The following is a 26,061-nucleotide window of genomic DNA, read 5'->3' as shown; positions in this document are numbered from 1 at the left end:
GTGTGCATCGTAAAACTATAGGCTAGATCCTACGACCGTCCTCATTCTCATGGGAACCAGTCGTCATAGTTCTTACGAATGCTTTTTACAGCCGTCACCGTTTTCACGGCCGCCTCCTACAGCCATCATAGTCCTTACAGCTGACATAGTCCTTACGGCCACCATAGTCATTCCAGAAGCCATAGTTCTCACAGCCGTCATAATTCTTATGGTCGTTATAATTCTCATGGTTGTCATAGTTTTCATGTCCATCATAGTTCTTATAGCTGCCATAGTCCTTACAGCCATCATAGTTCTTACAGTCATTATAGTTCTCATGGCTGTCATAGTTCTTACAACCGTCCTAGTTCTTACATCCGTCATAGCTCTACGGCCAGTATCGTTCTCACGACCTAATTGTGAGGACTGAGTAAGACAAGAAGAGTGAGCGAACCAACTTTATTTGGTTATTATTTGAGATTAAGCTGGCCTTATGCCAGCAAGGGCTTTTGCTCCTAGGGCAAATGAAGCTGTACATAAGGTGGAGTGCGGATGGAAGCATAGTGTCCATCACGACGGATGACAAACATAGTCAAAAAGAAGCAGGGCCCCTGCTGTGAATGTGTTTCTTCACAGACAAAAATACATGAATAATATTACATAGAGGAAATGGATTCCCGACATATATACATCAAAAGAAAGGGGGTAAAATACTCTACATCTTAGTCCTGGAAGAAAAGAGAGGACATATGGCTAAACAGATTTTTACAATGGAAGGGCGAACATTCCCCCGAATGTCATCCTTACAAATACTTCCCCTCCAAGACAATGATTACGTAGAATCATTGGATGACTAACAGAATCTTGCGGGGAGCTGAAGGAATCCTCGGGTTCATGATTCCCTCAGTTGAGGGGTGTCTTGCGTGTCCTCGTCATCTTGAGGGACGGAAAGCAGAATGCCGCCCCTGGTAGTGGGCCTGGGGTTCGACTGCTTTCCTTGGGCGGCCTCGATGACGTTTAGGGGCACTGTCAGGAACCAGCGGTGTCGGGGTTTTGCTAGGGCCTTCAGCAGGGTCATCGTCAGGGATGATGGCAGCTTGAGGCGATCTATTGAGACCCAGTCGTCGCGGCTGCCGACTGACATGAGGAATGCCTTCTCCTGCCGAAGGACAACTCGGTAGGTCCTCGTCAAGGGTGGGTGGGTGGCATCATTCCTCACGAAGACAAACCTGCAGGTGTCCAGGGCTTATGGGCGGAACTGCTTCCTCCAGTCGACGTATCTCTCGGCAGGGAACAAACTTCTGGGCGGCTGTGCGCAACCTAGCCAGGGGAATATCAGTATCGTTGCTGTCGGCGGGGAAGAATTTGCCTGGCACTGTCAGGGTCTCCCCATACACCTCTGCTGGGGAAGGGTTGCCATTGGCTCTTGGGGTAGTGCAGAGACTGAGGAGGACCCAGGGAAGCTGTGCCTTCCAATTGGGACCCTGGCAGTGTGCCATTAAGGAAGCCTTGAGGGAGCGGTGGACCCTTTCCACCTTGCCGTTGTACACAACAGAAAATTTTTCAAATTCTGATTTGCATGAATTAATTTGATTTATTTGTGTAGCTTGATATTAATGCTATTCATGATTTTTTTGTGTGTAGCTTGATATTAATGCTATTCATGATTTTTTTAATGTCTAGCTCCCCCATCTAATTGTCTAATTTTTTGTTTTGAAGGTGTTCAATCAACGCCCTACACCCAGTGGGGTGCTTGAATGAGGGTTAAACAAATCTGCAGAAATGTGTCCTGTAACACAGCCAGCAAAAGAATGGGCAAAGAAAAGTGACATATTCCTGTTGCTGTTGCTGATTAAGGTGAATTGTGGTGTGTGACTACTGAAATATGGAAAGGGTGTCATCATCAGCCTAGAGATGCTAGGGTGCTTTTATGTTTTTTCAATAAATTAGTTGTAGTTTTGACAGCTTTTTTTTTTTTTTTTTGCATGCCTTCCTCTCACTCCTCAGAATCAGCCCCTGTAGTCACTAAGTTTTAATTTGAAATAATTTATTTTTAAAAAATTACCTCGTGTTGAAATTGCTAACTGAGTCCCCTTGCTCAGAAAATAACCCAAGGGGTGGTGCCCAGTACAGAACCTTGTTGCCTGGGTATCCAGTAGAGTACTGTATGTTCTTAGATGGGATTGGGGTAACCCGATAGAAAGTCTGCGTGCTACATCCGGCCGCAGCCCGCTAACCATAACACGACTGGCTGAAGGATTGTGGACGTCGTGGTGTTGTGCTTGGTCCCTGTCAGGTGTGCCAGGGAAGACCAGAGCTCTGATGTGATGGTGGGTCCTCGGTCTGTTGTGACGTCGTTGGGCACTCCAAAGCAGCTGATCCAGCTGGTCAGGAGGGCTTCAGTACAAGCGTATGAGGTGGCTTCTGACATCAGGGTGGCCTCAGGCCACCTGGTAGACCAGTCGATCTCTGTCAGGAGGTAGCTGGCAACGTCAGACGGAGGAAGAAGCCCGACAACGTCGACGTAGATGTGTCCGAATCTTCGCCTGGGCTTGGGTAAAGAGCCTATCCCCAATTCGGTGTGCCTTTTCGGTTTCCTACTCTGGCATATGATGCAGTTTCTGACCAGCTCCCGAGTGGCCTTCCTGATGCCGTGCCACACAAACTTCTCTGTCAGGAGACTGGTTGTCGTGCGGGGCAACGGGTGCGAGAGGCCGTAAATGATATCAAACACCTGTTTCCTACGGGAGGCGGGTATCAGGGGATGAAGGTGTCATGTGCTGGTATCGTAAGGAGCACCGTCCAGGAGGGGCTGAAGGGGATGTCCTCCCAGTGAAGGGCAGTGATGGCAGTCCGGTAGGCTGGTACTTCAAGGTTAGAGGCTTGTTCATACGCCAGGTTCTCGTAGTCGACACCGAGGTTAAGGGAGCTGATCTCGACCCTCGAGAGGACATCAGCTACAGAATTTCTTCGGCCGGGGACGTACTCAGTGGAGCACCCGAACTCGGAGATGGCCGCGAGATGATGTTGCTGCCTTGCCGACCAGGCGTCACCCACCTTGACAAAGGCGTGGACCAGCAGCTGGTGATCATGGGGTTGACCACGAGGTCGAAAATTTGGGTGGCTCGCTGGGGAACTGGGAGGGAGCAGACCTGGATGAGCTCCCTCTTCAGGCCTTTGTAGGGCAGCTCCCCAGACTGGCTGCACATCCATGGGGCGAGGCATTTGAAGGCATCCGCTGTGAGGGTCCCGGCGATGAGGTCCGCCTTGGTGCTGTCCCAGGTGATGCCGTGGATCCGGAACTGTACATCAGCCTGTTGCAGCCATGTTGCGACATCCTCACTGTAGAAGGGTAGCAGCTTGACGTGGTGGGGCTCCAACGGTGCAGTTGTCTGGGGCGCGGCACAGGTATCGAGGAGGAATCGAGCACGAAGAAGGATCATTTCGCAGATCGTAGGGTTGAGGCGGACACAGAAGAGTTGAGTGAATGCGCTGAACTCTCCAATGTCTTGTCAGACTCACGCTTACGATCGACGAGAAGTCGTGAATGGCGGGCCAAACTGTAAGACTGAACGCCAAAACACTTCTTTGAAGAAATGCCATTGCCAATCTGCTAGTGGCATTGAGGAGTACCAGAGAACCTAGACTAGGCATGGTATGGGTCCGTTAAAGGTTTTCTGAAGGTGAGCGGAGGTGATTAGTCCCTTAAATAATGGCAAAAGCCAAATCCGCTTTGGTCACCTACTCCTGGGTCACCAATTGTGAGGACTGAGTAAGACGAGGAGAGTGAGCGAACCAACTTTATTCGATTGTTGTTTGAGATTAAGCTGGCCTTATGCCAGCAAGGGCTCTTGCTCCTAGAGCTAATGAGGCTGTACATAAGGTAGCGTGCGGACAGAAGCATAGTGTCCGTCATGCACGCACAAACAAACATAATCAAAAAGGGGCAGGGCCCCCCTTTGTGAATGTGTTTCTTCACAGACGAAAATACATGAGTAATATTACATGGAGGGAACTGATTCCTGACATATATACATCAAAAGAAAGGGCATAAAATGCTCTACATTTTAGTTCCTGGAAGAAAAGAGAAGACATATGGATATACAGATTTTTACAATGGAAGGGCAAACATTCGCCTGAATGTCTTCCTTACACTACCACTAGGCCATTGAAAACCTAGAAATCAACCATCTAGACTGAGCTCATAACTACTGCTTGACCTTTCTTCTTTGGAGGGATGTGACAGTCCCTAGCTCAAAGACGAAGAAGAAATAATTCTTCGCCACTTGGTACAGGGATCTCTTATGAAGGCCCTCATTCCAACATTTAACTGGAACATGCACAGGCTTAGCCTATAAGACAAAACAAGATCACGAAGACGACGATGATTCACACCCTTCCGTCTTGTGTGTCTTTTCAATTTCCTTTCTAAAACTTTCAATTTGTCCATAAGTGCATGCTCCTGAATATGAAAGGGTAGTTACATTAGTCGTCACTGAAGACGAGAGGCTGAAAGCAGTAGACTGTCGTGGAGTCATGACTGCCACCATTTTGATAGCAGTTTTGGCTATGACGTCATCACACATGATGGAAAGTTCAAGGTTGTTGATGGTACTCTTGTGGCCACGACAAAGAGACCCAAAATGCTGTGGCATTGTTACATTATACAAGGATGTGACAGTCCTTGCTCAAAGATGAAGAAGAAATTATTCTTCTCCTCATAGTATGAGGATCAGTTACAAAGTCCATGATTTGATTCAAACATTCTCCGACTCTTTCACAGCCGCACTAGACAAAGATTTCATGTCACTTGTTCGACATTTACAACTACTTCTTGTGCTTTCTTATAATAGGGATGTGACAGTCCTGACTCGAAAATGGAGAAGGAATTATTCTCCTCCTCTTGACATGAGGATCTGCCAAGAAGTCCCTTATTCTCCAACGACTGATTGGAGAATGCACTGGCATCGTCACTGAAGTTTGTGTTGATGCATAAGCTTTAGAAGAACAAGAAGAAGGAAAAACTTCTGCCTTTCCCACTTGCATGTTTGTTATTTCTCCTAAAGCTTGCAATTTCTCCCAAAAACATGCGTCACCAAACCTGAAAGCATACAGTAGTTGTCCAGTACTCTCAAACATTGAGAAGAAAGAGTGGAAGCAAGTCTCGATGCAGGCCAAGGCTGTGACATCATGGCAGGCACCACGTTTAGGACGTCACAGAGCATCCTTAATGTGACGTCAGCACTTGACAGGAAGCACAAGGCTGCTGTTGTTATTCCTGTAAGCAGAGCAACCTTAACTCAAAATGTTGAGGCGCTGTAATATCTGCATCTCTACAGATGTTGAAGTATTCGACCATCCTTCATATAGCAAACCAACTGCCCATCTGGGATTGGTACTCCTGATAGGCCTAACGCTGACTGCACAACCCCATCAACTCTGCCTCCGTATCTGGAACAAAGAACAAAATGACAATGCAGACAGAATTCCTTCCTCGGCCGAAGTAGATCCTCATAAGGTTTGTGCTTCGTGCCGAGAAGTTGATTGTGATGGAGAAATAACGTGTATGGAGTGTTATTCATGGTCTGCCGCTCAATGGGAGAAGTTCTCAGGCAGGAGGCGTTACGTTAGGAGACCAAAAGCCATGGCAGAGAGCGTTTCGCCCCCTTCTACTTCTGTACTGGACCCTTCGGCCTCGTTCTTGTCCCCCTGTAATCGACCTGCGTTCGCTGCTACCCCTCCAGGGGAAGCTTCTCTCTCCTCTTACCTTTCCGACGAGTCAGAGGGGAAAGGGGAGGAAGGAGCTTTAGCGGCGGCCCCGAGCAATGCCTTTACTGGGATCTCTCCTTGCCCCAAAGGTCTTCCTTCAGATCAAGGATGGACCCCTCCAACTAACCCGACTGTTCCCCCTGCAGGTGTTGTGCCCGGGTTAGACCAGGCTTGGGCTTCCCTGGGCCTCGCAGGGTCCCCTTCGGTGCCAGCGCTGCTCACTCACCTGAACCGTACCCCAACCAGCGCTGCCACCCACTCGGTCTCTATCCCTACTGCCTCTACCATGACCCAGCCTGGCTACTTGGCTCCTCTGCACCTGGTCTGGTCTCACCATCCCACGAATGTCTCTGCTTCCACGGGCGGCGGGCATCAGCTGCCTTCCTTTGCCTTCCCAATGCCGCCACCTGGGTTTCTGCCTTCCCTGACTTACCAAGGATGGGATCTGCTACTGCACAGTTTACTCCAGACCGCTTCCTTGCCCCCTCCGTGCCTGCCGGCCCTGCTGTTAGACCAGGGGCCCAGAGCATTTATTAATGCGAAAGATGGCAAAAGGTTCAACATTATTAATATCAAGCTTGACTCTCTTATAATGGATTTCTGTATTGCTGCCAGGGCAGAGCCGGGGCTATGAACCCCAAATACCTCATATTATGGGGGTGAAGAATTACATTTATTCATGTGAACTTTGACATTTATTCATATGAACTTTAGCAAGGCTAAAAGTTATTTAGAATGGTGCACAGGAGTCTCCTGACTGCTGAATGAAGAATGACAGTAACTTTAGGTGGAAAAAATTACATTTATTCATGTGAAAAGTGGCAAGGCTGGAAATGGTCTCAATTAGTCCTTTGGAGTCTCCTACAAATTAAATGGACAATGACAGCCATTTGGGTGGGGCTTTGACCCCGACAGCAACCCTACTTCAAACCCGGGTCATAATTCTATATTTATTCATATGAAAACAGGCAAGGCTAAAAATTGTCTCAAATACACAATGATAGCAATGTTCTTTTAACTCCATGTCAAAAAGTCATTAATATGAAAACTGGCAAGGTTGAAAATGGAATTAATTTATGCCATCATACTCCTTTGTACACCTTCTGTGCATGAAAGGTTGAAAGTCTAGAAATGTTTCAAATTTGTGTATTAAGAGATCCATGTGTGGCTGTACATTTACATAGTTTTGGTTCTCACGTCTTTGTCAATCTATTAATATAAAGAATTCCAGCTAGCCCTGACACTTACTTTTTCTTAATTACAAAGAACCATATAGTAATTCTACTGCAGATTTAATTCTACCGCCTCTTTTGCTGTATTAGCTTGAATAACCAAATGCAGTATCAGTTCAGAAAATTTTCTCAAGATCGGAAATTGCCTCTGTTCAATGGATTCTTTGTTAAATGTATTACTGACAACCTCCGTAAAACTGTTGTATACATGGGCCCCATCACACAACCACCAACAAGAAATGATGTTGTACAAGAAACCATGGTTAGAGCAGTTAAAGTTGTGAAGGAAATGAACCAAGACCATGTCATAGTTTCTTTTGATTTGGCTGTTGCTTTGAAAGCATTTTCCACTCAAGCTTTACAACGTCCATTACTTGACAACCTAATAATACTACTGGGGAATTTCCATTTAGAGATCGCTTTCTAAGCAGCCATTGGAACATTTATTGCAGACTCTGGAATTGAATACTTATTAACTGACGCTGGAATCCTGGCCACTGGATCTATCTCTTACAGGCTTCTTGAAAGGTAGGTTCTACAACCAGTGTACCAGGATCCATCAGATCATAGCAGCAGTGATGGAATGAGCCTTGCTGGCAAATTTCAAGAAAAATTTGACAGAAGAAGAACCACTATCCTTGCAAGAAACATTGTTCCATTCCTCTGATGATGTACAAGAAATGGAAAAAGTTGTTGAAACTGCTCTCTTCAAAGACTTGCCGATGAAGTATGAGGAATTTTTGCAAAGTGTCATGGATGGTCAACATGGTAGCACAGCTGCATACTGAGCGATATATGCATACCTAATCAACAGAGTACACTGGGAACTGCAGAGAGCAGTGCGCACTAACACTGCAATGAAGTACATTCAAATCCTTCCCTATGTTATTGATATCTTCTTTGCTCTAAATTGGCCAAATTATGCAAGATGGGAATCTCGTTTCCTTTCAAAACTTCGACAGATGGACCCTTAAGCTTTTGACATTCTAAAGGCAGGGGTCTTCTCTATCCGACACACCAGTAAATCATACTCAAGATATGCAGTTGATCTAACTTTAGAGCAGACTGTTAACAGGGATGCTGCATTGCCTATGAGAGCAATAACTGCTTTCAGAAACTCTGAGAATACCTTGACTCAGCGTGGTATGGCCTTATAAAAATTACAGCAACTTGTAAGCCTTCATCAGGGGAACAGCCAGCCAGTCAGTTACAGCTATGGAGAGTGAGGCGTAACAACAATGATATTCAAAACCTTGTCAGAGTTATTAATGATACCTGTAACCCATTTGATACTCATTCACCACATGTACTAGTCGATGCAGCAACAGGTACAGAAGCAAAGGAAGAAACAAAAGTTTACCTTTTAAGTACATTGAAGTGTGGAGTAAAACTTCGATTGAAATTTGAGACTGAGTGTGAAACGGACAGTTCAAGATCCCTGAAAACTGTAACACAAACAAAGGTGTTAAACTTTCCCACAGAAAACACCAAACCTCAATGTTCTTGCAAAGATGAAGATAAAGCTAAAGTAGTAGGAGGAGTCAGAGATGTGTTTACAAGAATTCTAGCTCTGGAAAGTAAAATAAATGTCACATGCGACCTTGACCTTCAGTACATTTTAACTTTCCCAATTACAGATGTACTATTCTCGGGAGAATGGTACATCCGTAATTGGGAAAGTTAAAATGTACTGGAGGTCACATGTGACGTTTATTTTACTTTCCAGCGCTAGAATTCTAGCAAACACATCTCTGACTCCTTCTACTACTTTAGTTTTATCTTTATCTTTATCTTTGTAAATCCATTCCAGCGAATGGAAGCAATACACATCAGACATCCATGAAGCAAGGTATAAGGCCTTCATGCGTATGTGCACTTGTGCAGGGGTAAGCAAACAGACACTGGTGAGGATGAAGATGATTACCTGTGCCTCCTTTCCTCCATGCTATGAAACACTCAATCATCATATCAAGAGGACAAATTTTGTGGCTAAGCTAAAATGTGGAAACAAGCTGATGAAGTTAATCCTACTGGTGTGGAGTATCCAATCAACTATGGCTGAATGAAAACTGGGGATGGTCTCCACCCTGTTTGGTTCACTGGAAATCCTGTCCCCAGCTCTATAACTAAAGCTGACAATAGAGAGGATGTCCAAGTGATGGCTGAGGAAGAGGATGATTCAGACAGTGTATGGAGTGAGGATAGTGATGATATCAAGGGAAAAGACAATTAATGTGATATTCCCCTTTCTACTACACCTAAATTATTTTCAGCTGAGATCAAATTCAAAGTCATAACAGCTAATAACCTCAATTTATATAATAATATTAAAGTACCATACCTCTGTACCATAAGAGGATCATGTTTGAATCATTAACACTATCTTTCATTTCAAAATTTTTATAATAGCAGAGTACACAAGGAGAAAATATGCAGGTTTTTTATCAGCTGCAAAAAATTTAGGCATAATACATCTTCCTGAAATGCTTGAGACACACAAAATTAAGATTGAATATGTGATAAGCCTTGAGTTTCTGATAATGTTACTAGTTAATTTTGTGTGGGGATAATGTAATAAATATTCACATCTATTCATTATTGTATTTTTTGTAAGTTTCTTTCTTTTTCAAATTAGTAAAGAATTCTGCTTTTTGTATCAGAGTATGATCAACTGTTCATTTTGTTAATTTTCATCAATATCATAATATATTAACGCTGCTACGAAAAGATATCCAGAGAAGTTAGCTACAATTGGAGTATTTCAGTTAGGAATGCAATGCTCATCTTTTTTTTTCAATAAAATTTCTCATAGATTCAAATTGTTTTCATATCTGTATAGTAGGTGTTTTTATATCATAAATAATTTTCACTTAATGAATTTAGTGTGTAGGAGACTCCTAGGGACAGATCAAGACAATTTCTAGCCTTGCTTATTTTCATATGAATAAATATAAAATTTATGACCCGGGTTTGAGGTAGGGTTGCTGTCGGGGCTGTCATTGTCCATTTAGTGTGTAGGAGACTCCAAAGGATTAATCGAGACCATTTCCAGCCTTGCCACTTTTCACATGAATAAATGTCATTTTTTCTTCAGGGATGGGGCTTGCTGTCGGGGACAATGGCCCACCCAAAGTTACTGTCATTCCCCATTCAGTAGTCAGTCCTGACTCCTGTGCACCATTCTAAACAACTTTTAGCCTTGCCAAACTTCACATGAATAAATTTAATTTTTCACCCCCCTACTATGGCAGCGATACAGAAATCCATCATATGAAGGTCAGGCATGATATTAATAATGTGAACCTTTTGCTGTCTTTTGCATGAATAAATGCTCTGGGCTCCCACTCTAGTAGTTCCCGGACTGGCTGCTGTTCCTGCTCCTGAGCCCAGTCCCAGATCTGGCCCCAGTGAGACCACAGCCCCCATACGCGAGCCTGCTGCCTCCGATGTTCCTTGGAATGCCCTTGTATCATTTCTGCAGGTGTCAAAGAAGTCGAGGAGGAAGAGAGCTAGGAGGGTGTTGTCGGCTTCTTCGGATACGTCTTTGTCTGCCTCCTCTTCCTCTTCAGAGGCCAGAGCCTCGGCAGCCTCTGGAGAACAGACTACGGCTCGTACTCCAGCTCCAGGTTTTGATGGCACTGCCAGAGGAACCAGAGCTGTGTTGGGGTCTCCTTCACGAGTGCCTCCGAGTGTGCTGCCTTCCAAAGGGGGCAGCAAATCCACTGGCAGTGGCACGAAACAAGAGAAGGGATCGAGCCGTGGCTCAAACCCTCCTACAAAGACCAAGGCTGGTTCTTCATCAGGAACCAAGACCATTGCACCTCACCCATCAGAAGGAGCAACAGAGGAGATGAAGAAGAGGCCCCCTGTTCAGTCCTCTTCATCAGGGGCTTCAGCCCCGAAGAGCACTGGAACATGTCGTGAGGGGGATGCACATTCTTGGCAGGTAAGGGACCGGGTCTCTGCAAGCAGCAGTGCTGCTTGCAAGAAGACCATGGTTCCCACCAGCGATGCTGCCAGTCCTGCTACTAGCGCTGCTACCAGCACTGCTGCAGAGCGATGAGAACAGTCGCAGTCTCCTTGGGAGTTTGTATCGTTGGTATGATCACAGTCTACTAGACACCTGCCCTTGTCACCAACATGGGTTGGTACAGGGGCGTGGCTCACCCAACCTGGCAGTACCACAGCTAGGAGTGATGGCGTCCGATCCATCTCTCCTATTCCCTCTACTTCCTCAGGATACACCAGGAGGAGTTAGGTGAATGGTAGAAATGCTGTGGAAACTTCTCCACAGGATTCAGCGATGGCGGCCTACCTCCTTGGAGTCCTAGGACCCCAACGATCGTATGCCAAAATTGTCGATTATGGATCGATGGGGTCTGGCTGAGTTCCTCCTGACAGAGAAGCAGATTGGGAAGACCGATCCCTGGAAGAACATGGGCCTTTACCAAGGGATTTGGACACCCCCAAAATGCAGAGATTGTTGCACTGATCCGTCAGCACAACGATCTCGGGGAAGCAGCCACGACATCCTCTTCAGGAGATTGTCCCTCTCGCCTCGGATCCTTTTGGGGTCCTAAGAAGGAACCTAAAGCTTCAATGGGACTTCCTTGGTCGACGTTGGTTAATGGCGTGCTGGGTCAAGTGAATGATCTTGTTTCCAGATAGGAGACTTCCCTTAGATCCAGCTGTTCAGACCGGCTGCTTCCTCCTCCTCTACATCACCAGAGGCGCTTCTACACACCATCAGATAGGCCTCTACCAACCAAGCAGGCTGACCTGGACCTGGTTCGCCTCAGTCTGGGTCTGACACTGCAACACCTGACTGCAGAGAATGTCTCTCTCTCGCAGCAGGAGGCAGCAACATTGGAAGCCACCGCCATGGCGGCTCTCCAAGCAGTCTCTTGGTGGGACCTGTGGTCTTTCACAGTGTCCAAAGTCGCTGCTTCTTCCGGGGCCATCACCCTGGGGGAAGACTCAGCTTTTGGGAGACTGTGCCAGTCTTGGGGGGGTAGGGCGATTACCTACCTGGCCCACCAGACTGCCAACCTTACTGGCAAACCTGGTGCTCAAGAGGTGCGACGCCGCCCTCTCCCAAGTATCGAGGCCTCTCGGCTCTGAGTTGGTCTTGGCCTTGCATAACGGACCGTTGCTGGATTATGCCTCTCTCTGTAATAGAGAGCAGGTGGATGTAATGGTGGACAAGTGTTGGGATGAGGATAAGGACCAGCTTGTCCACCAGGCAGTAGCGAAAGCTTCTGTGCCTTCGCATCCTGTTGCGGCCAGACCTGTGAGTCGGGCTAGCACTTCCTCGGCTCCTAAGAAGGCTTCTGCTTCAAAGGGAGCCAGAGGAACAACCCAGCCTTCTTCTTCCGCCCCCAAGTCCAAGACTTCCATCCTTTTCAGAATGATTTCCAGTCAAGACGAGGAAGGAAAGGGAAGAAATCCAAAGGGAAACACTAGGGCTGGCGTTCCCCTCCAGCTGCTGCCACTTGTGGGGGGGGGGTGCCTATTGAGCCATTGGACAAATTGGCAGCGCTACAGAACGGAGACCTGGTAGTGAATGTCCTTCAGGAGGGCTATCTACTCTGCTTAAGAGTCTCCACCACCCTTCACCAACCATTCGATCTGGCTTCGATCCTACGTAATGGGATCCAAGAGACATCACGCATTGCTGTAGGAAGTGCAAGCAATGTTGCAGAAGAGCGCAGAGAAGGCTTTGGGAGGATGGAGACCAGTCGTAGACATCTCTCCCCTGAACCAATGCGTTCACCTGACTCGGTTCAAGATGGAAACAGCGCGTTCAGTGCTGGCTTCCATCAGGGAGAACGACTTCATGCTTACAGTGGATCTGAAGGATGATTATTTACAAATACCCATCCACAGATCTTCCCGCAAGTATCTTCGCTTCGTCCTCAAGGAGATGATCTACCAGTTCAAGGCTCTATACTTCAGACTGTCAACCACTCCCAGGTGTTCACGAGGGTTCACCTTGGTTTCAGCTTGGGCACATTCGAACAGGATATGTCTCTTGAAGTATCTCGACGATTGGCTGGTCCTGGTGAGCTCTCTCTCACAGTTGCTGCAGGACAGGGATCAACTCCTCGAGTTTTGTCGAAATCTCGGGATCCTGATAAACCTGGAGAAGTCAGATCTTGAACCCAAGCAGAGGACGTTGTATCTGGGCATGCTGACAGACACTGTAGCAACAAGAGTCTTCCCCTCAGACTCTCGTGTCAGCAAGTTCAGAGGTGTAGCACGGCGGTTCCGGTCAAGATAGGAGCAACCTGCCTGGCTTTGGCAAGTCATAATCGGTCACCTGTCATCCTTGGAAAAGCTGGCCCCTCAAGGACTGCTGCACCTACGGTCTCTTCGGTGAAAACTCAGGGACTTTTGGTCCCAGTAACGAGAACCTTAGTCTCTCCTTGTTCCTCTCTCACAGTAGGTAAGGGAGGACCTGGATTTTAGGCTGGATGACAAGGACCTCAAGGTAGGAGTGGACCTCACCACTCCCCCACCGGACATGCTCCTATTGTCAGATGCTTCAAACGAAGGGTGGGGCGCACACCTGGAGAAGTTTCTGACTGCAGGTGTGTGGAACAATCACGACAAGCACCTTCACATCAATGTTCTCGAACTCAAGGCAGCCTTCCTGGTTCTCCAAGAGTTTCGGGAATGAGTGATGGGACACTTTGTGGTGTTGATGAGCGACAACACCACAGTAGTGTCATATATCAGCTAGCAAGGGGACTTGCCTCCCTCAAACTCCACAAGTTGACAATGCAGGTGCAAGAGTCGGCCTTGGCTCGGTCAGCCAGGTACATTCCAGGCAAGAGGAATGTAGTAGCAGACAAGCTCAGCCGCCAGAATCAGGTGGTAGGAACCGAGTGGTCCCTACACCAGGATGTAGCGGAAAGGCTCTTCATAGATTTGTTCGCCATCCAGTACAACAGGAAGGTGGAGATCTTTTGCTCGATTGTGCCGGACCCGTGGGCAGTAGCAGAAGACTTGTTCCAACATCCTTAGGACAACCTGGAAGCGTACGCCTTTCCCCCGTTCTGTCTGATCCACACCGTGCTCAACAGGGTGCAGATCACTCAGAATCTGAGAAAGATTCTGGTGGCGCCCAAATGGCCTCAAACCATTTGGTATCCTGACCTTCTGGCTCTTCTCGCCGATGCCCCGAGGGAGATTCCCCTGTGGCACAACCTACTGTCTCAGCCACACGTAGAACGGTACCATCAAGCAGTGGAGTCCCTGTGTCTTCACGCTTAGAGATTATCCACCATCTCCTGCGAGCGAGAGGCTTTTCGCACTGAGCAGCGACAAAGATAGCTGGATACCTCAGGAAGTCCTCTGCGGCTGTTTACCAGGGGAAGTGGACTGTCTTCTGTGGTTGGTGTCGTAGACAAGGTATCTCTCTGATCAGAGCCACTACTCAGCAAGTCGCGGACTTTCTAGTCTACCTTCATTGAGAGAAGCTCCTCTCCATTTCAGCAATAAAAGGCTATATGGCTGCTTAAGCCTTGGTCCTGAAGCTGAAATTGAAAGATATATCTTTTTTTGAGATTTCTCTCCTTATGAGGAGCTTCAAGAGGTCTTGCCCGCCTAGGGATCTCAGGCCTCCTGCGTGGATGTGACTCTCATACTGCAGAGCCTGACTCGTGCCCCATACGAGCCACTCTGAGAGTCGTCAGACAGGGATCTGACCCTCAAGACCCTCTTTTTTCTTGCCCTGGCATTGGCGAAGAGAGTAGGCGAGCTCCACGGAGTTTCCTTCGATGTAAAGCACACGAGAGGGTGGGGATCAGTGACGCTAGAATTTGTTCTAGAATTCATAGCAAAGACAGAATCCTGTGGTCCCTGAGACCTGATTCAAGTCCTTCTCCATCCCTTCCCTCAGTGACTTTGTTGGTGATGACCCAGACGAGATGCTTCTCTGTCCAGTTAGAGGACTACAGCGTTACCTGAGGAGGATTGACATCTTCAGCCTGAGTGTCGACGACTCTTCGTTAGCACTGGGGGTCCCAAGAAAGAGGTGTCCAAGAGCACTATCTCTTTCTGGCTTCATGAGATGATCAGGAAGGCGTATTCTGCTGCAAGTGACGACACTGGTGTCCTTCGTCCAAGAGCTCACAAGGTAAGGGATATTGCTGCTTCCCTCGCGTTTCATTAGAACCTGTCAGTTCAACAGGTTTTGAAGGCAGAGGTCTGGGCACGTCAGACTACCTTCACCTCTCATTACCTTTAGATGTTGCCCACAAGTCCTTGGACACCTTCTCCTTGGGACCAGTGGTGGCTGCTCAACAAGTTGTGTAGCTTACCCAGCTCCTCTAACAGGAAGGTTAGCATCTAGTCTCGTTGTATGGTATGATCGGATATGATTGCAGAGTGATTGGCTCTACTTTCCTTTCATGCTACTCTTTCCCTTCGGGCAGAGAGTATGTGGACCGTTACATGCTGGACCGAGCATGGATACAGTTAAGACACTCCTTGAAGTACCCTTTCTATTCCTTCCTTAGCAATAGAAGCACATTCCTTCTCGTTTCCCTTGCAAGGCGGGAAATAGGGGCTCACAGACATAGGACAAACCCATTGCTTTGTTTTTTCCTTATTGTATCCGACATATGGTTCTTCGCTTTCCCCTAAGCACGAATTACGTTTCGCTCCTTAAGGAAAAGCCCAGAAACCTGCCTCTGATCTCGCAGTTCCCTAACTCCAATCAGAGGTCAGTGGCGGTCCCTCTCCCTTACTCTAAAGACCGGGAGAGGAGCCCAGGTAGCCTGAACTCCAGTCGGTTCAGAAGCTCACTCAGATTCCTCCCACCAATTAGTGAGTCTTCCTATTGTAAAGGATCGACGGTTTGTATACCATGCAGGAACAAATCACAGTTTTTAAAAGTAAATTGTATTTTTCCTAACTATACAAACCTAGGTCCTTTACACATACTGCCCACCTCATAACACCCCTCAATCTGTTACCTGGGCTGAAAGCAAAGTGTCAGCTCGCCACCAGGACAGTAGTTAACTACCACACTGCCTTGTTTAAAAGTTCAGCAGCCGTGTCCAGGCTTCACCTTAAGTAATTCCTATGGTAAAAGACCTAGGTTTGTATAGTTAGGAAAAATACAATTAACTTTCCAAATTTATGATTTTCTGCACCTATGACCTACTACATGTTGGATGAAACTCTGTGTACTCGATGTTAAAAACGCAAAGATATCCAGGCGTTTATCTGCTTCTTGACAGATCCAGTGAAATCTTATTGAACCATGAGAAGGCTCCATGTTTGTAAAATCGCCCGGAAATCCTACACACAAACAAATTCAAAACAAAACAAGGAACAAACTAAACCGGTTTTAAACAGATGGAATCAATGCACATCCTCTCTTAAAGGTGGTAAGAAAATAACTAACATGGTCACGGTTAAGGAGGGGTATGTGGGTGGCTCCACATGACTGTGACCAAGCACAGATGCCAATAGTCCCTTGCGTACAAAATTTTTTAACTTTACCGGCGCTAGATTATTTATCCTAATGTTAAGACCGAGGGTTTGTTTCATATATGAACAAACTACTTTTTTCTTATGTGGGACACTGGGACTTTAAAAAGTGCCAAGCAAACTTGTAGAGTGTTTCTGGCCTTAGGGTTAGGACAAGGCAAATGAGACAGTTTATGCAGTACTGAGCTACATTTGTAAGCAATGATGTATCTCATTTTTTAATTTAAATTGTTAGAGTAAATCATCTTATATAAATTTTAAATTTCATTTTAGAAACAAAATACCTCTGGTGAGTCACCTTCAAGTAATATTTTATCTAGCACTGATAAACAATTTTCAGGGGTTAAATATTCATTATTAACTTTCAGTTTTACTTAAAGAAAAGGAACACTACTTACCACCACCAGCTTCACCAGGTGAAGTGTCATCTGCAAGGAATATCCAATTCATTGTATAGTATGATTATATATTATTCAGAATAGCTCATTTCATGACAATAGTATATTCATCTTTTAACGAAAAACAAAGACACATTATTATCTAGCTGTGATAACCATCATTTTTAAGTGAAAATAATTCTGTCAGTTTTCATTTACATACCTCAAAAAACCTATACCTATCACCCAGCTTAGGATGATCTGCTGAGCCACCTCCAACTAAGAGGATATTAATTTTTAGAAACATGTAAGATTCAAATTACTTTGACCTTTATGGGTAATGCCTAGACCCCAGACTAGAAAAAACCAGTGATCTACATAGGAAAAGGATCTTATATTTTTTTCCCATTATGGACAATTCTTAAACTGTTTCAAAATGAGACATTTCATAGAATTTTTCAAACGATGAGGGTGACAACACTGCCATCACTGAACATAGGCAATGGTTTTATTAGTCAACTGAAATCTAAAACGGTAGTCCCCAATTGTATTTCATGTTTCTCTTAATATCTAACTTATCAAAAAATAAGTACTTACATTAGAATTTATTTAAGAATGTATGTAATCTATATCATACTTGCAACAGCATGTGAACACTGGCATACAGTTAACACATTCTAGTCTCATTTTTTAGATATGACGTTCTTTTGTTTTGCGAGAACAGGCAGTCTCCAGTTACCGGCGGTCTCAGTTAACCTTTTACTGCCGACTGGACGTATTTTACGTCGACATTTTTTGTCCCTCGCGTGCCGACTGGACGTATTTTACGTCAACTTACAAAAGTTTTTTTTTAAATTTGCGGAAAAATACTTATAGGCCTACCAGCCTAAAACTTTTGAATCACGCGCCTTGGGGGATGCTGGGAGTTCACGGATCAAGGTGTTGTTTTGTTTACAATCGTTATGCAGGCGCGCAAGCGCGAATTTCTTTCTTGCCGCACTAAAAAGTATCTGTGACACATCTCGGAAATTATTTCGTCACTTTAACATAATTTTTGTACCATTGTAAATTAGCCGTTACATGGAGTATTATATATGAAAATGTGCGCATTTTTATGTAGAATACACCAATAAAATATTCATGACTGTAGCTTTTATCAGTTTTGAGATATTTTCATATAAATAACGATAATTGCCAAAATTTCAACCTTCGGTCAACTTTGACTCTACCGAAATGGTCGAAAAACGCAATTTTAAGCTAAAACTCTTATATTTTAGTAATATTCAATCATTTACCTTAATTTTGCAACTAATTGGAAGTCTCTAGCACAATATTTCGATTTATGGTGAATTTATGAAAAAACTTTTTCCTTACGTCCGCGCGGTAACTCTTCCGAAAAAAATCATACATGCGATTGTGGTAATGTTTGCACCATTTTAAAATTAGCCGTTATATAAGGTTTTATATATGGAAATGTGCGCAATTTCATGCACAATACAACTAAAAACAACCCATGGTTGTAGCTTTTATCAGTTTTGAGATATTTTCATATAAATAACGATAATTGCCAAAATTTCAACCTTCGGTCAACTTTGACTCTACATAAATGGTCGAAAAACGTAATTGTAAGCTAAAACGCTTATATTCTAGTAATATTCAAGCATTTACCTTCATTTTGCAACAAATTGGAAGTCTCTAGCACAATATTTCGATTTATTGTGAATTTATGAAAAAAAATAACATTTTCTTTACGTCCGCGCGGTAACTCTTCCGAAAAAATCATACGTGCGATTGTGGTAATGTTTGCACCATTTTAAATTAGCCGTTACATAAAGTTTTATATATGAAAATGTGCACAATTTCATGTAAAATACAACAAAAAGTATTTAATGGTTGTAGCTTTTCTCATTTTTCAAATATTTGCATATAAATCATGATAAATATAAAAAAAACCACGTTCGGTCAACTTTGACTCTACCGAAATGGTCGAAAAACGCAATTGTAAGCTAAAACTCTTACAGTCTAGTAATATTCAGTCATTTATCTTCATCTTGAAACAAATTCGAAGTCGCTAGCAAAATATTTAGATTTATGGTGAATTTTTAAAAAAATCTTTCCTTCCCTCCGCGCGCGGATTCTCCGCCACAAATCTCCGAAATGCGTACGTCCCATTCTCGGAATATTTGCTCCGTTTCATATTAGGCATTTCATAGAGTTTTATATATGAAAATGTGCGCAATTTCATGTAGAATAAAACGAAAAATATTTGAAGGTTGTAGCTTTTCTTATTTCCGAAATAATTGCATACAAAAAATATATATATAAAAAAATTCGACATTTGGTCAACTTTAACTCGTCAGATATGGTCGAAAACTGCAATTGTAAGCTAATACTCTTACAGTATAGTAATATTCAATCATTTGTCTTCATTTTGAAAGAAATTGGAAGTCTCTAGAACAATATTTAGATTTATGGTGAATTTTTGAAAAAAATATTTGTTTACGTCCGAGCGTTACGAATTTATGCATTATTTTGTGATAATATTTTCTCTGTGTTGATTTTATCGTTTTACAATGTGTTACATACCAAAATGATCGCAATTTAGTGTACATTACAACGAAAAAAAGTAACTTGTTACCTTTAACCGTTTTGCGCACAGCGCGATTTGAATACAATTATATATGAAATTTCATTTTTGCGCTATCATATATCGCATTATTTATATATGATAATGATAATTTTTTTTCATTTCTGATGGTTGCATACTAAACTTCAGCCAATGACAAAAAAAGGAGCCAAAAATGAACTCTTAATCTTGAAAACTAAGCGCGCTGTGATTTTTTGAAAAAAATATTTTTTCCGCTTCCGTGCTAACTCTGAAACACCTCCGGCACACGGGAGACAATTTTTTTTTACCGCTTCGGCATTTAAGGGTTAATGGCAATCCGGTATCGTGGCGCTTAGCACTCGGCAATTTATGGCGCCATAAGGGCCAAGTTTCAGTATCAAGTTATGGCGCCATAACATACCTAACAGTGGCACCATTAACTGGTTATCGGCACCATAAGTGCCATAAGTTTCTGAGTTTCTGTTAATGGCGGTTTTTGCTTCTCAGCACCCCGCCGAGAACGATTGATTTAATTTTATTTAGTTGTCTATACAGGCAGTCCCCGGGTTACAACGGGGGTTCCATTCTTGAGACGTGTTGTAAGCAGAAAATCATCGTAAGCCGGAACATTGTCAAAAATCCTAAGAAAACCTTACTTTTAATGCTTTGGGTGCATTGAAAACTATGTGAACTGGATTCTTATTTCATTTTTCATAAAAAACCCATCAAATATTGATTATTTTGCATTTTTGGTAATCAAGCATTTTTGGTGTCATATTTCTTCTGCCAGATCAGTGTTATAGGCGTTGTAACCCTGGAACATGCGTCGTAACCCTGGAAATAATTTCTGATGAATATAATTGAAAAGCGCCTTAACCTCGGAACATCGTAAGCCGAACCCGTCGTAACCCGTGGACTGCCTGTACTCGTAAATTTTTCCTGTCCTGTCACCCCAACAAATTAGTTGCTCAGGAAACATGAAAGCTGACTGTTTAACATGGTAATGTGAACAGTGATTGAAATGATAGAAACAGCAAGACAGTAAGAGCGAAAGAGATACAGAGACAGAGGGAAAACTATTGGTGCTAGGACACTTACCCAAATGGTTTCATTTTTTTCCCACTTTTTGAAAAATTATATCCAAATGAAATTTCCAAGATCATCTAAAGCTTTCGTAACATACAATGACCACAAACTTGTCTAGTATTACATTCACCTGAATCTCGTAGCTTCAAATATATTTTCATCCCTTTTAAAGATATTTAAGGTTTCAAAAGTAGCAAATGTTTCGATCTAGGATCAAGTTTTTCATTAGTTTTCAATATCCATGTTGAATTTTCAAAATAGTCTTCATTTGACTTTTCAAGGCAGATAAGGCATAGTTTCTGACTAACATAAATTTCAAATCACACACTAAAGGGTAAATGAAGGAGGGAAATAAAATGAGAAAAGGCCTTCCAACCAGAATTATATGAATATGAATAAATGACTAAACTGCTAAGGACTGTGAATTCATTGGTGTTTTAACTGACTTGCATTCAGCTCAGCTCAGTTTCTACTTATCTTCTGAAGCTTAGCTTGCAGTTTCTCCCAAATGTTGATTGCTGTCTTTGGTAAAACCTGTGTTTAATTTACTTTTGTCCTTCTAAGTTCCTCTTACTCAAATAAGTACAAAGAAAGTTCCAATATAAGTTCCTATGCCTAGGGGATTCAAGGAATTCATGGAGTTTACAGGTAAATAGGCATATGGATAGATAAATCCATTACAGAGTATAGTTACTATATACTGAAGTTCTGTGTTTATGTCTGGTGTTAAATTTTATATAGTACCATTTACCTCCTTGCCCCCGATGATCATGAGAGACACTTAAAGGAAAAATTAATTGGTTTTCAGAAAGCTTATAATTTTGTGGCTAATTATTCAATATAATTTTTGGGTAATATCTGATTCACAAAAAGACACAACTTACCTCCTGGCATGTAATAATCCTGTAAGCTACTTGCAGAAAACATGATTATTTTTGAAAACATATAATTCTTGGAATAAATAACTCTATATTACTTTTCAGCCTATTATCTAATAAAAAAAAATCAACACTACCTACCTCCTGGCCTATAAAAATCATCTGACACACCTGCACATTTTTAAAAATAAATTTTTCATTAGGACAAAGATATAATTTCTATAGAATAAATCATTTAGTATTTCTTTTCAGTTTTTAATTAAAAAAATATCTACTTACCTCCAGGCACCTATAAAAATATTGAGCCACCAACAAAGAACAATTTATTTATTTATGAGAGATATAATTTTTGGAACAAATCAATCGGTTTGGAGAGATAATTTTTGGAATAAATAATCTGAGTTTTTGAGTCAACTAAAAAGACTACGTACTACTTGTCTCCTGGGATATAATCCTGTGAGCTACTTCAAGCAAACAATTTAGTATTCACTTCCAAAAATGACAATTTTAAAAATACATAATTCCAAATTGTAGGTATTTAACATAAAAAGGAACTAATAATCATTTTACCAATCAAAGACAAGTACTTACCACCAGGAACAAACTGATTTTGTGGTCCACCTGAAAGACATGTTTTGTATATTTTAGAGAAACATATAATTTTTGGAACAAATCTATCGGTTTGGAGAGAGATAATTTTTGGAATAAATAATCTGAGTTTTTGAGTCAACTAAAAAGACTACGTATATTGTCTCGGGATATAACTGTGCGCTACTTCAAGCAAACAATTTATATTCACTTCCAAAAATGACAATTTTAAAAATACATATTCCAAATTGTAGGTATTTAACATAAAAAGGAACTATCATTTTACCGAACAAAGACGAAGTACTTACCACAGGAACAAATGATTTTGTGGTCACTGAAAGACTGTTTTGTATATAAGACATTTTATATTTTTGGAACAAATCATCGGTTTGGAGAGAGATAATTTTTGGAATAAATAATCTGAGTTTTTGAGTCAACCAAAAAGATACGTACTATTGTCTCCTGGGATATCCTGCGCTACTTCAAAGCAAACAATTTAGTACTTCCAAAAAGACTTTTAAAAATACATTATTCCAAATTGTAGTATTTATAAAAAGAACTAAAAAATTTTAGAACAAAGACGAGTACTTACCACCAGGAACAAACTGATTTTGTGGTCCACCTGAAAGACATGTTTTGTATATTTTAGAGAAACATATAATTCTAAATGCGAGTTATTCTATGTATGGGTTCAATTACTGATTTAACGAAAAAGACACTATTACCTCCAGGTACATATTAGTTTAGTGAGCCATAGGAAAGTGATATTTTATTAAGAGGTGATGTATATATACCATTTTATGGGTAAGAGTTTGCCAGTGTTAATTATTCTGTTAACAACAGCTAACCACTTGCAAATAAGAATAGATTTTAAGAAATTTATCATTCTAAATGAAATATCAAAGCTAGCATGCTACTAAAACATGGTGGCTAGGTAGGAGCTTGTGTGTTAATTTGTGTCCTAAGTGGGATCTCAGAATATTAGACTCTGAGCTAGTCCAAGATTTTGGTAAAACAAAAATCAATCCTCTTCAATTTTGTTGACTGGGGACTTAAAATTATATTTCAAATATATATTTTTAGGTTCTGAAATATTAGTTTAGTGTGGTTTCACTGTTATCCATGGTGAAAGATTAAGCAAAAACGTGTTGATTTTCTGACTGTTAAAGATTCCCTATGCATATTGGTATTAACTCAAACCTAGTAATTTTATTAGACAACACAAATGCCTCATTGAAATTTAGTGGGATGGCTAAGCTGAAAGTTATTTATTTGTTAAAAAAAATTCCAGAACTAGCATATGTGTACAATAAATCAAGAAAATTCATTCTATATAGCCCTTTTCAGCGCCTTGTTGAAGTCGCATGGCTTTACCAGGGAAATTTTCTAAATTTTCTATGTTGAAACCATCTGACAAAAGAGAGAGCTCTCAAAACTGAAAAGAAACAGTCCTCCTAGTTTGAACCTAAATACCTCACACCTGATTCTTTCTCCTTCTCATTACTACTTCAATCACATTCCTATTTTAAAAACCTCCTTCCAAATAGTCTGTGACTACTACTTTCAATTAGTATGTACTTGATATATAATATGTATAATGTGAATATGACCACTCCTCAGAATTTGTTGTTTGGATAAACAGGAGAAGAGATTATGGTTGGCAAGGGGTTTGCATTCAAGGTTAAATGTGAGAACTGTGTTGAGGTCAGCCACCCCAGAGACAATCTGGGCCCTTATGGTGGCACTATCCTTAAGGGTTGGCTCATTGGTATCTATGGGGAGCCAATCCTCCATTTATGACTCTCAGCTTTACTTTGGAACCTCAGGTAAAATGAGGATGACTCTACAGTAACATGGTCTCAGTCATAGTAGGTAGGTTTAGTGCACACAAGTGCATCTCCATCTGTTTTGGTACTATTTTGTAGGGTGGCATTAACCATCAGGAAAGTTACTTTTCCTGCTCTGTTTATATCATATTTGCAGTAGCGACAGGAACTCCATCACTTTTGTTTGGTAGATGATTCTTAGCAGAATTCTTTCTTCTTCTTTTTTTTTTTCTTTTTTGCTTTGTGTTTCGAGCATGGAAGGTCTTCAGTGTTACAAGTTCTAACAATGATTTCAGACTGATCTAAGACCAGCAAAAATGGCAGTGACAGCTTATTTTGAGTGTCAGCATTGGACATCTGCTCAATGAGGAAACATATTTTGGTGACTGACTCACCCAGAAGTCCTATGATTTTGCAGACAGCAAATGTACTTATGTAATATATCACATATCTCTGGGAAACTGGATAGAACACAGCAACTGAATGGTCAATTAGTGATTTTCAAAAGTATTCTATCTATCTGAGTGTCAAGAACTACAGTCTGAGGTTAGGAAAGTAATTTGGGGTACTCTTTAGCCATGATCCCTTGAAGAGGGTGCCCACTGTTTTTCCACTACTGAGTCTGTCTTCTGTGCAGATTCAAAAGCCTCCCAGTACCAGAACCGCTAATCTGCACAGCGAATTCCAAAGGCACGCATGGCTTGTTAACCAAATATTTTTGAAGGCAACTGTTCTCTAATAACTGTTCTCTAATAACTCCCTTATTAATACCGTAATTCAAGTTTTGGTTGACACAATCATGTTATCTGAATGCTTCATATAATTTCCTGCAAATTATTAGTATGGCTGTTCACCTTAATTTCTATCATAGACTTTATGTTGATGTGTTCTGTGATGGCATTTTTTTACAACACTCAATTGCAATGATTTAATTTTCAATATATTCCACAAGTGAGCAGTTAGGTAGGTCACCCATTACTGTGATCTTTACCTGCCATCTGGGACACGGGAGAGAACGAAGCCAGCGGATTTTTATACACAAACGCATTTACTGCAAATTGTGAGCTTTTTACATGTATTGCAGTGATGTAATGTGGGTAATCCACACATTACATCCCTATAATATACAGGAAAAGGTTGTGTTTCTGTTCTCCCACCTGCCTTCAGAATTGTATTTTTGTCATTTATATCTAATATAATTTAAAATTTAGTTAATACTCACATAATTATCAATGATATCCTAATTTTCTTTTGAAATGACGCTGTATTCAAAGCAAGTTCATGAAATGCCATTATCTTACTTCTAAGATGTTCTTAATGTTTCCCGCTTAATCCAAGGACCTCAGCTGCGGTTTACAAATACGATGGTACTAAATTGAAAAAGCTAAAACTACAAACGGAAATTACATAAAGAAAATAAAAATCATCAACAAACATGCAACTAAATGAAAGATAAATAAAATCTCAGGAAATGGGTAAGAATGAAAAGAGTTTTGATGGCCAAGAAAAATGAATTGGAGAGTTTCCTACAATGAGAATTCAGTCCTTACTCAAGCAGTAGCCAGATGATACAGTGCGTCCAAAGGGGTCAACAAGGGTGACACACCAGGGCCTCTCGGTTCCAGGTGTCCAGATGCAAGTATAGTGCCACTTGGCATTGTGCAAGAAAGGGAAAATGCACTCTTCACCGTCTTCTGTCAATTGATGTACCGTATCGGAACCTGTCATAACAAGTAGGAACTTTTAAATACTCATTCTGTACCAGTTTCATTGACACACACACATATATAAATGACTTCTTAACTTCTCAATTTATTCACAGTTTTTGGATAAGCTTGGCTCTAAAAAGCTAAGCCTTAAAATAAAGAAATGAGTAAAGGAACATTGTTGACTGTGTCAGGACCCAAAACTGCATCCAATATAGAATGGGTTTTACATTAAGCATCAGACAATAAAAATTACTACAGTTTCTGGACCTGTTACTATTTCATGATTACTACGGTTTCTAGAACTTTCTATTTCATGATACATATGTATATATAAGTAAGATTTCCCAAAGTGATTAAGAACACCAAATCTGACAAAGATTTCAAGCAATGAGATATTTCCATTTGCAAGCAGAAACATACCATGATGTCCAGGCTTCAAGTTCAGCTTGGCCGGTTCCCCTGATCCTGAATAAACAGAAGTTTAGCAATCAATATAGTTATTCATTAA

At 42.0% G+C, this 26,061-nt stretch overlaps 1 protein-coding gene across 1 annotated transcript in view; it reads right to left on the bottom strand.

Annotated features, from left to right (window-relative positions):
* Nucleotides 1-26,061, bottom strand: part of LOC135219347 (uncharacterized) — a 294,091-nt gene that overhangs the window by 77,834 nt on the left and 190,196 nt on the right. Inside the window, exons 32-36 of the mRNA XM_064256029.1 lie at nt 25,974-26,018; nt 25,395-25,565; nt 22,611-22,640; nt 22,022-22,051; nt 16,880-16,909 (exon numbers count right to left, since the gene is read on the bottom strand). Coding sequence (XP_064112099.1) covers nt 16,880-16,909; nt 22,022-22,051; nt 22,611-22,640; nt 25,395-25,565; nt 25,974-26,018 — 306 coding nt within the window. The remainder of the gene's footprint in view (nt 1-16,879; nt 16,910-22,021; nt 22,052-22,610; nt 22,641-25,394; nt 25,566-25,973; nt 26,019-26,061) is intronic.

The sequence above is a fragment of the Macrobrachium nipponense genome, chromosome 1 (genome assembly GCF_015104395.2).
Source record: "Macrobrachium nipponense isolate FS-2020 chromosome 1, ASM1510439v2, whole genome shotgun sequence".
NCBI lineage: Eukaryota > Metazoa > Arthropoda > Malacostraca > Decapoda > Palaemonidae > Macrobrachium > Macrobrachium nipponense.
Note: the sequence above shows the minus strand (reverse complement) of the source record. Positions and strands in the feature narration are given on the sequence as shown.